The 14978-nt window shown below is 49.0% G+C and overlaps 2 protein-coding genes across 8 annotated transcripts in view; one reads left to right on the top strand and one right to left on the bottom strand.

Moving 5' to 3' along the window:
• Window positions 1–2579: 2579 nt before the first annotated feature.
• Window positions 2580–3914, top strand: sft2d3 (SFT2 domain containing 3). The gene has a single exon (XM_061693350.1). It carries the CDS (start codon window positions 2803–2805, stop codon window positions 3481–3483), a length of 681 nt encoding a protein of 226 aa, XP_061549334.1. The 5' UTR covers window positions 2580–2802; the 3' UTR covers window positions 3484–3914.
• A 1498-nt stretch (window positions 3915–5412) lies between these two features.
• Window positions 5413–14978, bottom strand: part of wdr33 (WD repeat domain 33) — a 32997-nt gene continuing 23431 nt past the window's right edge. For 3 of the 7 annotated variants that reach the window (XM_061693351.1, XM_061693352.1, XM_061693357.1), the window contains 8 exons: window positions 14394–14480; window positions 14180–14316; window positions 9401–9556; window positions 8800–9327; window positions 8676–8733; window positions 7462–7756; window positions 7252–7400; window positions 5525–7178 (listed from right to left, as the gene is read on the bottom strand). In XM_061693351.1, the coding sequence (XP_061549335.1) occupies window positions 6808–7178; window positions 7252–7400; window positions 7462–7756; window positions 8676–8733; window positions 8800–9327; window positions 9401–9556; window positions 14180–14316; window positions 14394–14480 (1781 nt within the window). In that variant the 3' untranslated portion in view covers window positions 5525–6807. Of the gene's footprint in view, window positions 7179–7251; window positions 7401–7461; window positions 7757–8675; window positions 8734–8799; window positions 9328–9400; window positions 9557–14179; window positions 14317–14393; window positions 14481–14978 lie in introns of all 7 variants that reach the window. The other 4 variants (XM_061693356.1, XM_061693355.1, XM_061693354.1 and 1 more) reach the window with 4 other exon arrangements.

Below are 14978 nucleotides of genomic sequence, written 5' to 3' on the forward strand. Positions count from 1 at the left end.
ATTTTATGAGTATCCTGCGGGGTCCTGTCTGAATTGGCAGACCCTGGCCGGCCTCCACTGCGCTTCTTGCGCTGCCGTGATTAGCGCCTCCGTGCTGTCTTCCAGTCCAGCCGAAGCCGGCGATGTCCGGGCCTAAAAGAGGCCAAAGACGACAAACGACATGGCGTCCGGAAACAAGTGCGCCCGAGTCAAAGGGCCTTTGGAAATGTTCGAGGCTCGACATTGTAGACCGAGGCGCACTTTTGGTTTTTCAGGGACAAATGTCGGCTTTGCTGTTCCCTATTGGAAGACTTTGCTGATTGAGTTCCGGAGCCCAACCCGGAGGACGGGCATCACTTGACACGCGACTTTCACGCGTACGAACATCACGTGACTCCACGATCGTTTCACCTGACTGCCGATGACGTCACTGGCCCGTTCGAACCACGAATGGCTGCAAAGTGAAGCGACGTGACGACAATGACAATAATAACTGACGTCACGTTGTTGTGACAACGTTGGGGAGGAGGAGGAGGAGGAGGAGGAGGAGGACGGCGCTGCAGCTCACCTGGACCTGGTACATGGTTCCTTCGGCTTCGGCTTCCGCTTCCGCCGGAAGCGTACGAGGGCTGCGTTTCCGTTTTCCGAAGCGTCCGCTCGAGTCGCTCCGTCCGAGTTGTGAGCGCCCGCGCGTCGCCGAGCAGCTTTTTGCTGGCGTGGGAGGAAAACACGCGAGTGGAGCCGAACGTTTCCGAACACTTCCACCGTGCCGCCACAGAGACTACAATGATTTGCAAATCAAGTGCAACCTATATTTAATTGAATATACTACAAAGACAAGATATTTCATGTTCAAACTGATCAACTTGATTGTTTTGAGCAAATCATCATGAACTTCGAATTTTATGGCTGCGACACGTTCCAAACAAGCTGGGACAGGCTCACGTTGACCACTGCGTTACGTCACCTTTTCTTTGAACAACATTCAATAAATGTTTGGGAACGGAGGACACTCATTGTTGAAGCTTTGGAGATGGAATTCTTTCCCATTCTTGCTCGATTTACAGCTTCAGCCGTTCCACAGTCCGGGGTCTCCGTTGTCGTATTGGACGCTTCATAACGCGCCACACATTTTCAACGGGAGACGGGTCTGGACCGCAGGCGGGCCTGTCTAGTACCCGCACTCTTTTACGACGAAACCACGCTGTTGTAACGCGTGTAGAACGTGGTTTGGCATTGTCTGAAATAAGCACGGGCGTCCATGAAAAAGACGTCGCTTGGATGGCAGCATATGTTTCTCCAAAACCTGTATGTACCTTTCAGCATGAATGGTGCCTTGTGACCCATGCCATTGGCACTAACACAGCCCCATACCATCACAGATGCTGGCTTTTGAACTTTGTGTCCATCACAGTCCAGATGGTTCTTCTCCTCTTTGGCCCGGAGGACACGACGTCCACAACTTCCAAAAACAATTTGTAATGTGGACTCGTCGGACCACAGAACACTTTTCCACTTTGGGTCGGTCCATCTTAAGGTGAGCTCGGGCCCAGAGAAGCCGGCGGCGTTTCTGGGTGTTGTTGATAAATGTCTTTTGCTTTGCATAGTAAGAGTTTCAAGTTGTAGTGCCAAACTGTATTTACTGACATTGGTTTTCTGAAGTAATATCCTTTACACATTGATGTCGGTTTTTGTTTTTGTGCCGCCTGAGGGATCGTATATATATATATATATATATATATATATATAAACACACACACACACACACATTTTCTGTAGCACTTCTACTCAAGCGGGTCACGGGCGTGCTGGAGCCTATTCCAGCAATCTTTGGGCGGGAGGCGAGGTACACCCTTAACCGGTCACCAGCCAATCGCAGGGCACATACAAACAAACAACCATTCACACCTAAGGGCAATTTAAGGTCGTCAATCAACCCATCATGCATGTTTTTGGGATGTGGGAGGAAACCGGAGTGCCCGAAGAAAACCCACACAGGCACGGCGAGAACATGCAAACTCCACACAGGCGGGGCCGGGGATTGAATCCCGTTGTGTTTTTTGGACATACTTGGCAAATAAAGAGGATTCTGATTCTGATTAATTGATAACTCCAAATTGCCCGTAGGTGTGAATGTGAGTGCAAATGGTTGTTTGTTTGTATGTGCCCTGCGATTGGCTGGCGAGCAGTTCAGGGCGTACCCCGCCTCCTGCCCGATGTTAGCTGGAATAGGCTCCAGCACGCCCGCGACCCGCGTGAGGAGAAGCGGCTCAGAAAACGGATGGATGGATGCTATTTTCATACACCGATCCGTCTATCGCATCGGTAGCATGATGATAACATGCTTTTCAGCTGTCCTCTGAGGGTCGCTAAATATCTAACAGTCTGCAAAAAGAGACCGCGAAGAAGAATCAGTAATAAAGCGGAAGTGGAAGCCGCTAGCATTGCGACGATGAACGTGTTAACAAGGGGATTCCCACCCAGTTTCCAGGCAGGACACGCCCCGCTGCAACATGATTGGCTCCTAAGTCCCGGGAAGGCCAGGCTACGCAGATGCAACGAAACGCCCATCCCCAAACGTATGACACTTGTCTTTGTATGATGGGATAAGGGTTAGGATTAGGATGGGTTCGTGTTAGTGGGAAACATAATTAACGCGTCATATTGTCCTTTTCCCGTCTGGAAGCAGTCGGGCGCGTCGTACCCGGATATAGCAGCCAATCGTAGTGCAGCGGCGCGTGTCCGGGAGCCAATAATATTAGAGCAGGGCGCGTCCCGCCAAGAAACTCCGTGGGAGTCCTAATAACGCCTCGGAGTGTCGTCATGGCGGAGTTGAACCGGCAGCTTCAGGAATATTTGTCCCAGTCTAGAGGCGGCGGCGCCGGGTCCAAGTCAGGCTCCAGTACCGCGGTGGAGCTCGGCGAGCCGCAGCCGGTCCCCGGGACTCGCGGCTGGTTCGGGCGGTGGTCCGGCTCATGGTCCAAAGGCGGCGGCCCCTCGGCGTCGTCGGCTGCAAGCTCCGGCGGCAGTTGGCCGTGGTCGGCCGAGCCGGACCCCTGTCTGCCAGGCGTGAGTCGCCGCCAGCGACTGGCCATCTCCGGGATGTTGGCGGCCCTGTCGGCGCTGTGCTTCGGCCTGTCGGCTCTCTATGCGCCGCTGCTGCTGCTCTACGCCCGCAAGTTCGCGTTGCTCTGGTCGCTGGGCTCCGCGTTCGCCATCGCGGCCGCGGCGGTCCTGCGCGGACCCAGCCGGCTGGCCGCCGGACTGCCCTCCTCGCCCGGGGCCGCCGCGTACCTGTGCGCCCTGGGAGGGACGCTGTACGCCGCGCTGAGCCTGCACAGCACCGCGCTCACGGCGCTCGGGGCCGCCGCGCAGGTGGCCCCCATCGTCGGCTACGTAGTGTCGCTGCTGCCCGGGGGGAGCGCCGGGATCCGCTTCGTGGGAAGCGTGGCGGCGTCCGCCATCAAAAGGAGCGTCACCGGAAAAGGGGCGATGCCCATCTGAAGGCCCATGACGTCCCGACGTGTCAAGTGCCTTCCACGTAGACCCAAAGCAGACTTGGCCGCGTGCACAATCCCTCCCAACAGCGACTTGGCCATTTTTTTTTATAGTGCTGTTATGCGGTGACTCTGAAACTGTCCTACGACGACTCCCTCTAGTGGTGTGCGACAGAATCACTGCATTAAACACAAATCAAATTTACTGGAGAGAAACCATGAAACAACATTTTCGAATGAATCCAGGACAATATTGTTTTTTTTTTTTTTTAACGGCTTCAGCGAGATTTGAAGTACCATTTTTATTCAACTTATGTGCAATACATTGTTAATTGAATCATTTGTCATTTTTTTTGTTCCTGTATTGAAGCACAGCGGTAATGTTCCAACTGTGCATAATGTTACAGTGGCTTACAATAAATGTATTTTTTAGGGTTACCCTTTCTTGCTTTTGATGAACACACAGGCCTACTACAATACTGTATCTTATGTTGGTCCTGATGGTGGTACTTGGGAAATTATTTTATTACTTTTACGAAAATGCGCAAATAACTGCGGGATCGGGTGAAAAACGTGAATAAGCAGGGGAATTTTTTTTAAGCAAAAAAACGTGGGGGGGGGGTGAAAATAAAAAATGCAAATCACAGTGGATCCCCAATAATATCCACCAGTAGTTGAATCCGCTGTCTAATACAAAAGTATTGCTTTGGCACCAAATAACTATGTTGAAGTGAGTTGAGGAACTTCATGTTGGGATTAGCTGCCATCTTGTGGCATCTATAGGATCTAAGGCAGTTTTTTTTTTGGGGGGGGGGGGGGGGCAAACCTCGGTCCCTCTCTCTTCCTTGCACGAGACAGATTTTCTTACAGTGGAAAAATTTCCACTGAAAGTCTTTTATTGGTGATGACGGAGTCGGGCATGAGTGAACGATTCCAAACGCGGCGACTGCATTCAGAATGTTCACTCATTCCCGACTACTGAATCACCACAAAGGGATTTTGATATAGTGGGCTGTTTCTATGTGCCCTGCGATTGGCTGGCGACCAGTTCAGGGTGTACACACCAACTCTCGCCCGAAGATAGCTGGGATGGGCTCCGGCGCGCCCGCGACCCGTCCTACAGAAAATAGATGGCTGGATTATTATTATGATTATGAAACTTTGAATGCTTTTAATGTGAAAATTGGTAGCGGAAGAGGTCGTGCGAAGGAGAGGGCGGGGCCTCGCGACTTCGGAAGTGTTCGGAAACGTTCGGCTCCACTCGCGTGTTTTGCTCCCACGCCAGCAAAAAGCTGCTCGGCGACGCGCGGGCGCTCACAACTGTGCCCTGCGATTGGCTGGTGACCGGTTAAGGGTGTACCTCGCCTCCCGCCCAAAGATAGCGGGGATAGGCTCCAGCACGCCCGCGACCCTAGTGAGGATAAACGGTACAGAAAATGGATGGACTCTCCAAGATAGTTCCTAAAATGTCCACTGAAAATGCAGTTCAAGAGTCAGGAATGAGCGGGTGATTCTGCGTTTGGAATCGTTCACTCATTCCCGACTCCTGAATCACTACAAATGGATTTTCAGTGGACATTTTATGAACTATCTAGGGCAGTCCACTATTTCAAAATCCCTTTGTAGTTTTTCAGGGGTCAGGAATGAGTTAACAATTCAGAACGCAAAATCACCCACTCATTGCCGACTCCTGAATCACCACGATGGGATTTTTAGGAACTATCTAGATCCACGATATAAAAACAGTGATTGGGAGTTGGGAGATTGATTCCCCGCACAGCCGAAGTTTGTCTTGGTGATGCTAAGCTACGCTAACAACAAAGTGTGAGGAGACGACAGCTTCCGTGTGAGGGTTTATTGTCCAGTCAGTCAAAAGACAAAACATAGAAATTTCTTACAAAAAAAAAAATAAAAATCAAAAACAAAACAATGAAGATCGGCGGCCGACGTCGTGGCGTCGTCTCACGCCACGATTAGCGGCCGCGGCCGCCGCCCCTCGGCGCGCCCCGCACGGGGGGGCCCCCTCTTCTGAGGCCAGGCCCCCAGCCGCCCCGCGCGCCGCGCGCGGGCGGACCGTAGACGCCGTCGTCGCGCTGAGGAGGTCGACCTGTGGGGGAGAAGAGGCGCTCGTCTTACCACATTCCGACTCGATTTCAATTCGACACCCGTCCCGAAAATGTGAATAAAAGTTTTGGAATCAAGTCCATTTTCTATATGTGCCCTGACTTTGACTGGCGACCAGTCCAGGGTGCATCTGGTCCAAAGTCGGCCGGGTCAGACTCGAGTTCAGCGATTGTCATCTGGCGCCACTGCATAACATCATCTTGCGTTAACGTCGGTTCTCGATACACTGCGTCGTGCTCCGACTTGTTCACAAATCGCGGGCACGCCGTCGCGGGGGTGGAACGCTGCCGGACCGGGAAATTTTCAGCTTTCGCTTCACCTTCATTTGGGAAATAACATTTATTTCGACAGAGGCACCACAAATGTGATTTATCAGAGTGTGCCGCTCGTATTCGGTACAACTTAGATTTTACTCTGATTAGTTTTTGTTCGTGCGCTTGCCCGCAGGCAATTTACGGTTCACACCTCTTGCCCAATGACACTTTGGCAGCGGGCAGTCAGAGTCGTTTTACTCGAACTGCCAAACCTTTGGTCATCTGACGACCTGCTCTACAAACTGATCCACAGCGGCAAAAGACGTACTTGCTAACATTTATTTATATCAGTTTATTTGTGTACATTTTCTTTCTTGTCCTTAACAAGTTAATTTTTGAACAATACACGGTCTCGATTGTATAAGTGGCTGGTGACTTGGCCAAATGAGGAACCCGGCATCCCGAGATGACGACACTTGAGAAGCACTGCTCCAGATGTGCTGCGCGGGCTCCCTCTAGTGGCACGCCAATGAATCACTGCCCGAGTACAGTTCAGTTGGATTTCACTTTTAAGTTCAGTATTATAATAATGAAAAAAATAATTAATTAATTAATGTATTTCGGCATCATATTTAATGACCTTTTATGTACAATATACTTGAATTGAATCTTTACTTACAGTAATTTTTCGCCGAACGTTTTTGCATAGAACATTTTGACTTGATTCCTATAAAGTTAAATGCTTTCTTATATTTGACTTTTTTCCTCATAATTTCAATTCTTTTTCATGTAAAATATTTTGGGTAGTTTCTTGTTATAAAACGTTTTGATATTTCTTGTAGTATTCCATCTTAAGTCTCAAATATTTCTTTTCCTCCTCATATTTCAAATTTGACTGTAAACCTCAGGGTGTTGTTTTTTCTCTCTCATAATATTATGCCTTCATTTTCAGTTTAAGTTAAACTGACTTTATTCTTGGAAAATTCTGCCTTTTTTACAACCTTAGTGTTGTTTGCATCAATATTTGGTCCTGCATTTGAATGCTGCTCATTTGTGTGGTTCGAGGACCACTGCTCCAGATGGTCCCGGGCCTGACTGAGGACTGAATCGATGAAGAGTCCCGTCAACGCAAGGTCACCTGCGTCTGCGCCCGGCGCGTCTCGTTCTCGGTCTCGGTGGTCGGCGGTTCCCGGGCCATCCTGCCAGGGTCGTTTCCGCGGCGGCAAGGACGCCATGTCCATCCCCTGCAAGGACAGCGAGCGCTCGCGGCCCGCCGAGGACGTCCCGTCGTGGAGGGGGGGTCCGTCGCGGTAGCCGTCGTGACCTGACCGCATTCCACAACACACAGTCAGCGCGCGCGGCCGGGATCCCAAAAGCACGTCAAGGCGTGAGCGTACCTCCTCTGGGGGGTACCCCGCCACGTGGCCTGCCCCTGACCCCGGCGTCCCAGCCCCTCACGTCGTCGGGGCCGTCATAGGCCTCCTCCTGGCCCGCGTAATCTTCGGGGTAGCCTCGACCTCCGGGCCGCCCCGGGCCTCCTCGGAACCTGAACCGTCAAAAGTTTCAGCGCTCGGGTTCCGATCAGAGAAGAAACGAGTCTCGCTCACCTGTCGTCTCGCCGCCCTCTGAACTCTCCCCCCGAGTCTCGGGGCGGCCTGTCTTCGGGACCCCAGTTGGCCGCGCCGGCCGCGCCGCCTCCTCGGGGGGGACCTCCCCCGACCCGGTGTCCCGCCCCCCCCGGAAAGGCGGACGCTGGTCTCCAGGCCTCCTCCCCACGGCCGTGGAAGTCCTGGCCCCCATCCTGCGGTTTGTGCGGGTTGTCCCCCCAGTAGTGCTCGTGCCCCCCCGGGCCTTGGCGGTCCGGAGGGCCCATGTGGTGGTTGGGGGCCGGCCCCCGGGGGTCTGCCGGAGAACGAGGCACCACGTGAGCATTTTGACTCCTCGCTGCCTCTTGAAGAGCAACGTTGCAAATCTCCCAAACGTTGAGGCAAACTTTCGATTGCTGGCAAGTTAAGCTTGGAATTTGGGAACTATTCCAAATTGGGAACCCAGGGTCACAAAAGGTATCACATTCAAGTAGAAGTCTAACTTTTGCGCAGGCATGAGCACACTTAACACGACCATTGCCCATTTTGCTGCATTTATTCGTAGATCACTGTTGCAATTTTTTTCTAGCTCGGAAATGTTGGAGACGCTCCGAGACTGCGCCACTGCCCCCCGTTTGAATTGGAAAGAGCGAAGCTAGCTGCTGTCTTCCGCATATGTGGCCACACAGAGAGGGAGTTGTCTTCCCCCCAAAATTAGTCGGGTCACAATATGTTTGTTTCATCAATCCAATCCATTCCTCTTTTACTGTGCTTCAACATTGAAATAACCATCAGATTTGCCAGATGAGTTGCAAACTTTCTGAAAAAGTATTGTTTTTCTTTCAAAAAGTGGGAATCAAATTGCGCTCAACTGTCCAAAAGTGTGAAACTGATCTTGCCTGACCGGGAGCTCAGCACCCCTAAAGCTCTCATCCTATAACCGCCCCTGGTCGGAAGCAGACACCCGTGCAAAACGGATAGGTCTCGTTGCCCACACGCCAGGGCAACCCACCAGCATAATGGCGCCATTTTCATTTCACTTCACTTGAGCAACACCTCAAGGATCACCCCAAAAAAGATAAAACAACTCCTAAGTGGAAAAACGGACGAATTAGCTCACGTTTGCCTTCAAATATATTTCAGTTCCCTACTAAGATGCCCAAATTCCTGAATCCTTCCCCTTCAACTTGCTGGAATTCTGCAACCCCAGAGGAGCCCCCCCGAGTGTGCCTCACCTTTGTTGTTGGGGCCCTGCTGGCCCCTGCCATGTACAGGGGGCCCCGGGGTCTGAGCCTGCGGGGACCAAAGCGCAAGTCAGGCGTCAACACGTCACGCGTGACGACGCATCGTGACACTCACCTGGTGCTGCATGTAGGGGGGCCCCTGCATGTTCCCCGGGGGCCCGTGCATCCCCCCCATCCCAAAGCTATTATTATGCGTCCTGGGCGGGGGCCCCATCACGCCCCCTTGAGGTCCCATCATGTTTCCTTGAGGCGGCATCATGCCCCCCTGAGGCGGAGGCCCCTGTGGGGCCCGGGGCCCCATCCCTCTGGAGGGGGGCCCCATCATCCCCCCGTGCGGACCCGGCATTCCTCTGGGTCCGGGCCCCATGTTGTGAGGTCCCTGAGCGCCAATGTTCCTGAGGGGGGCCGGGTGTCTCTGAATGTCCGGCGGGCCGCCCATCATGCCCTGCCCGTGCCCAGAGGAAGGGCCCATCTGGGTGGGGGGCATGAAAGAAGGCCCCATGGGTGGGGGGCCCATGCTGTTGGACTGGGGGGGAGGAAAGTTCTGCTGTCCGGCGGAGCCTGAGAAGGGGGGCATCGGGCCCGGTCCCTGCTGGGGGCCGTCTGAGCTCTTCTGGTTCATGCGCTCCATTTTCATCTGCTGCTGAAAGACAGCAGCCAATCAACACGCGGCACGTGCAGACGCATGCCCCGCCCCCAAGTGCACGTGCACTCACCTCCAGCAGCTTGGGGTTGGTGTATTGCAGCGCCGCCATTTCCTGCTCCAGCTCCACCTGACTTTTCTTCTTGCCGTCCACTTTGGGCTCCGCCTTGCGCTCTTTGGGGCCGTCGCCAGAAGGCGGCATCGTGGGAACTTTATTCTCCGCCCAGGCCTGCGGAGAAGGTGATGCAGGGAGAGGGGGTGAAGGGGGTCGGGATTCAGACGTGCAACGCTATGGGAGTCATAAACCATGGTGGCAAATGATTTTATTTCACTTTTAACCCCCCCAATTTAATTTTCACAAAAAGGATTATGGACGACAAATCTAATCCTGGGATGCTCAAAGTGTGGGTTCTCGCAAGTGACGACTTTATTTCTCACAAGATGACATTATTTTTCTCCAATAATGAAGTCGTACGTTCTTGAAAAAAGACCATAATTTTGGGGTTATAAAAAGACATTCCTGAAAGTTATATATGGGTGTTGTTCTCAAAAAATTAAGATCAAAAGAAAAAATACGACTTGCCTCTCGGAAGATAATGATGGAAAAAAGTCATTAAAATTTTTCGTGAAAAGACATTTCTCAAGAGATTACGTTTTTCTTGGGGAGGGGGGAGACTTGCATTTCGTAAGATTGGCAACTTTTTTTTCATGAAATTTTTTTTTCTAAATATTGCATTTTGGGAAAAAAAACTGTTTTTCAACTTTATGGACAATTTTTAGGTATCCTTAGGTAACTTTTATGTAGATTGTATGTACTAGTATGTACTCTTTAAAACATTTTAGTGCAGTTTTTATTTTTATTTTTTATTTTCCCATATTTAAGAACAGTGTTAATGTTCAAACTGTGCATCATGTTACAGTGGCTTTCAATAATATGAATTGTTACTTTTAAGGAATTAAACCTCTGCTTTGTTTTTGATGAACATAAAGGCCTACTCCGCTACTGTATTTTAATGTTGGTCAGGACGCTGGTACTTGGAGAGCGAGGATTTTTTCTTTCGGTGGTCCTTGGTTTAAAAAGTTTGAGAACCACAGATGGAATCTATGCCAGCTAGGCATAAGTATGGAAATTGGTACTTCTTTTGTACCGCTTCACGTAAAACCAAACGGTACTATCATTCGGTACCTAAGCGTGCCTGTTATGACTGTGCAGCGGCGGGAGAGGAAGAGTTGTCCAGTTTTCATGCCGCACTTGAACGCATCAATGCCACTTAAGTGTAATGACATCACTCACAACAAACAACCGTGTGGATGGAACGCGCGCCCAAGTACAGTGGAAAAGTCGAGGGGTCCAGCTTGAAAAGGTCCGGAAACGCAACATCTCCGCGGCGGAGTTGCGCTCGTCAGAGTCAGACGCGGCAAAATCCGTAGCCGGCCGGTCGGTCGGTTACGTCGCCGGGCACAGCGGGTGGCAGCGAACCGGGGTCCGAGCGGGAGCGCTTCGTGGGACACAACACGAGGCTGACGACGAGCCACACGGTGCGCAGGTGAGCCGCACAGGTGAGCCCCGAGGGCGTAGCTAGCTTTTGGCTAACGAGTGGCGATGCGGTAGGGAGCTCAGGGCTGTTAAAAAACTTTTTCGGAGTAGCAGAGTATTCGATCGAGCGAGCTGAGGCTAACAAATTGTTTTCAAGTCCGGCATTCATGTGCGACAAATCTTTAGTAATTCTAGAAAACTAGGTACAACATAGTGAAAATAGAGGCGGCGGCGGCGCAGTCCCCACAATGTTATGTTGCACTCTATGATGTGCGCATACTGAAAAGCTTGACGTTTCAGCTTGCATTAGTTATCATAATACACTGTAATACAATTACTGTTTATTACTGTTCCTTCTGCAGCTCATTGCAAAGAAGTTTACTACACACTTTCTATTTTGTAATACTTCATGATTTGTATTATTTATACTTTATAATTATTTGTAAAATATACCTTTACTGGATTCATTTTTTTATTGCCTCCTTTCTTGCTCATTGGTTTTAAACTTGTGATGTCATTTTGGTATATTTGTCAAAGTGTATATATATTTTAACATTTTGATTTGACATTCTCTTGCCCACTCACCACACAAAAATAGGTACCATTGAGTACTGGCATCGATTCACAGGGTTCGTATGGCATCGATTCGCCGGTTCGTATCCCCGAGCGTGACGTCGTCGTGTGCCTAGGCAAAAGTCTTAACCCACATTACCTACGAATGAACGTTATTGGATGTTTGGTGGTGGTTGGCGGGGCCGTAGATGCAGAATGGCAGCCACGCTACCATCAGACTGCCCCCTGCAGGGCAGCTGTGGCTACACCAGGACATGACTGAGGAGTGAATGAATAATGCGTGAAATTGCGTCTTTGAGTGTGCTATATAAGTGTAATCCATCATTATTATTATTATTATTATTATAATAAAGTAATGACTGCAACTACAAATTAAACAATTAGTTTGTGCTTCCTGATTTAATGCTGCAATTCATTTCATTGTGCTGGTCCTTCTGGTGTGCCCGCCTCGGCCAGCAAGGGCAGTATAAAATAGTCATGCAGAGACAAATGAAGATGAACAGTACTTTTTCTTCTACTACTACTACTACTACTACTGTCAGTGACTCAAGTAAGATGATGTAATATCAGTCCTTTTCATCAGGAAAAAAATAAATATAGGCATATAAGTATTGTTATATTGACTGTGTGCATGTGTTTCTCCACCATTGTCATTGAAATATCTGTTGCTTAAAGGTTAAATCCGCAACTATTGCTAATTTCTAGTAAGTCATGAGCCTTTTCCATTGTACAGTCCCCTCCAAAGGTATTGGAACGGCAAGGTCAATTTCTTTGTTTTTGTTGGATACTGAAGACGTGGGTTTCAGATCAGATGAATATGAGAGAAAAGTTCAGAATTCCAGCTTTTATTTCATGGAATTCACAAACAACTCAGGACAGAGCACCTTTTGTTTGAAGCCTCCCACTTTTCAAGTGAGCAAAAGTATTGGAGCAGACATGATTAAATTAACTTCAAGTGAATAACATTTCATATTTCGTGCCATAACCCTTACTTGCAAGAACTGCATCACGGCTGCGACCCATTGACTTCACCAGACTGTTGCATTCTTCATTTGAAATGCTTTTCCAGGCAGCTCCTTGCAGTTCTTGTTTGTTTCTGGGGATTTCTCCCTTCAGCCTCCTCTTCAGGAGGTAAAATGTATGCTCTATTGGGTTAAGGTCCGGTGACTTACTTGGCCAGTCTAAGACCTTTCACTTTTTTCCCCCTGATGAAGTCCTTTGTTTTGTTAGCAGTATGTTTCTGGGTCATTGTCTTGTTGCATGATGAAGTTTCTCCTGATTAGTTTGGATGCATTTTTCTGTAAATTGCCAGACAAAAAAGTTTTGTAGACTTAAGAATTCATTCTACTGCTACCATCATGTGTTACATCATCAATAAAGGCAAGTGAGCCGTTTTCCCGTTTTCCAGAAGCAGCCATGCAAGCCCAAGCCATGACATTAACTCCATCATGCTTGACAGATGAGCTTGTGTGTTTTGGATCATAAGCAGATCTTTTCTTTTTCTCCATACTTTGGCCTTTCCATCATTTTGGTAGAGGTTAGTCTTGGTCTCATCAGTCCATTAAGTTTTGTGGCTCATCTCCGTACTTCTTTGCAAAATCCAACCTGGCCTTCAGATTCTTTTTGACGATGAGTGGTTTGCATCTTGTAGTATGGCCTGTATATTTCTTCTCTCCAACAGTAGCTTGTGATACCTTCACCCCTGCCCTGTGGAGGTTGGCAGTGATGTCGCTGACTGTTGTCTTTGGGTGTTTCTTCACAGCTCTCGCAATGTTTCTGTCATCAACTGCTGTCAATACTCTTAGCCGACCTGTTCGATGTCTGTTGCTCAGTACGCCAGTAGTTTCTCTTTTTCAGGCTATGCCCGCTGTTTGTGCAACAGTTCTGATCGATTCTCCCTCTTCAAAATGGTTTGCTTTTCTCCCATAGACAGCTCTCTGGTCTCCATGTTTGCTTAACAGCAAATGCAGTTATCACAGGTGAAACCCAAAGCCAAAAACAAGCAGTATCTAATGTTTCAGCAACCAATCTAAAAGGAAACACCTGAGCAACTACAAACACCCATCAGTCACACATTCCAATACTTTTGCTCACTTGAAAGGTGGGTGGTTTCAAACAAAAGGTGCTCTGTCCTGAGTTGTTTAACACATCTAGATGTAAATACCATGAAATAAAAGCTGCAATTCTGAAATGTTGTTTCATATTCATGTTTTGATATGAAACCCAAATGTCTTCAGTATACAACAAAACAAGGGAATTGACCTTGTCCTTCCAATACTTTTGGAGGGGACTGTATGTTAGCATTAAGCTTGCAGGGCCTTTCTTTAGGCAGTCAGTTGGTTGTTTTAAATACACGACATCCATCCATCCATCCATCCATTTTCTGAGCCGCTTCTCCTCGCGCGGGCGTGCCGGGGTCTATCCCAGCTATCATCGGGCAGGAGGCGGGGTACACCTCGAACTGGTCGCCAGCCAATCGCAGGGCACATACAAACAAACAAACAACCATTCGCACTCACAGTCACACCTACGGGCAATTTAGAGTCTCCAATTCATGCATGTTTTTGGGATGTGGGAGGAAACCGGAGTGCCCGGACAAAACAATACACGACATGTGCCTTCCTCTTTGTTTTCAGTTTAGTTTTAGATGAAACTTCAGCTGGGATTGTCAATAAACACCTTGCGGGCTGGGGGGTGGGGCCTGGGTGTGACAGACTGTGTCACTGACGAGCGAGAGCTGACCTGTTGGAACTGTGCTGGGATGGGTTTGGCGTAGGGGACCTTCTTTTGGGGGACCTTCTTGTTGTCCTTGCCCATCACCTCGTCCATGCCCCAGTCCAGGCCCGGGATGGACATCTCCTCCGGCCCGGCCTCCTTATCTGGACACAACGTGACGACGGCATGTTCACTTTTTTTCTTTTACGTGTCACACATGCGTTGGGCAAAGTGGACTCACGAGTCTGTTCCTGCTCCATGGCGACCTTCAGCTGCTCGGGAATGCCCATTCCGGGGATGGCCGCCATGCTATTCGGCTCCATGTCGTCTGCCAGTCACACGTGTTCACATATTAGAACCACTACGGTAGCAATTTTAAATTCTATTCTGAGTATGATTTATTATAAGATTAAAACTCTATCATAAAATTACGAAATGAGCTGCTTCCTCCGCCTTAGCCCTGCTGCTAATACACATGCCACGTTAGCGAGAATGCTAACAAGTTAACTCGTAATGTGAAATACAAAATGTATGTCATTGTAATCAATTACATTACTGGGAATAAATTAATAATTAAATGAGTTGCTTTTGGAAATTTCCATGATTCAAATATCAATGACACTTGAAAAATAGTCGCAAAAGCACAGATTTTCTTTTTCATCTCACTTACCCCTTCTAAAGCAGACACTTGTGATTGGCTCTTTCTGGTCATGTGGCATGACATATTTTATTTGTCTGAAATTTTGAAAAGTTAGACTCATAGCTACACTTTTGAACAATTTAAAGAACATGGACTTTTGAATAGTTTCATGTTTATAATTTTGGA

This window comes from Phycodurus eques, chromosome 13 (genome assembly GCF_024500275.1).
Source record: "Phycodurus eques isolate BA_2022a chromosome 13, UOR_Pequ_1.1, whole genome shotgun sequence".
Lineage (NCBI taxonomy): Eukaryota > Metazoa > Chordata > Actinopteri > Syngnathiformes > Syngnathidae > Phycodurus > Phycodurus eques.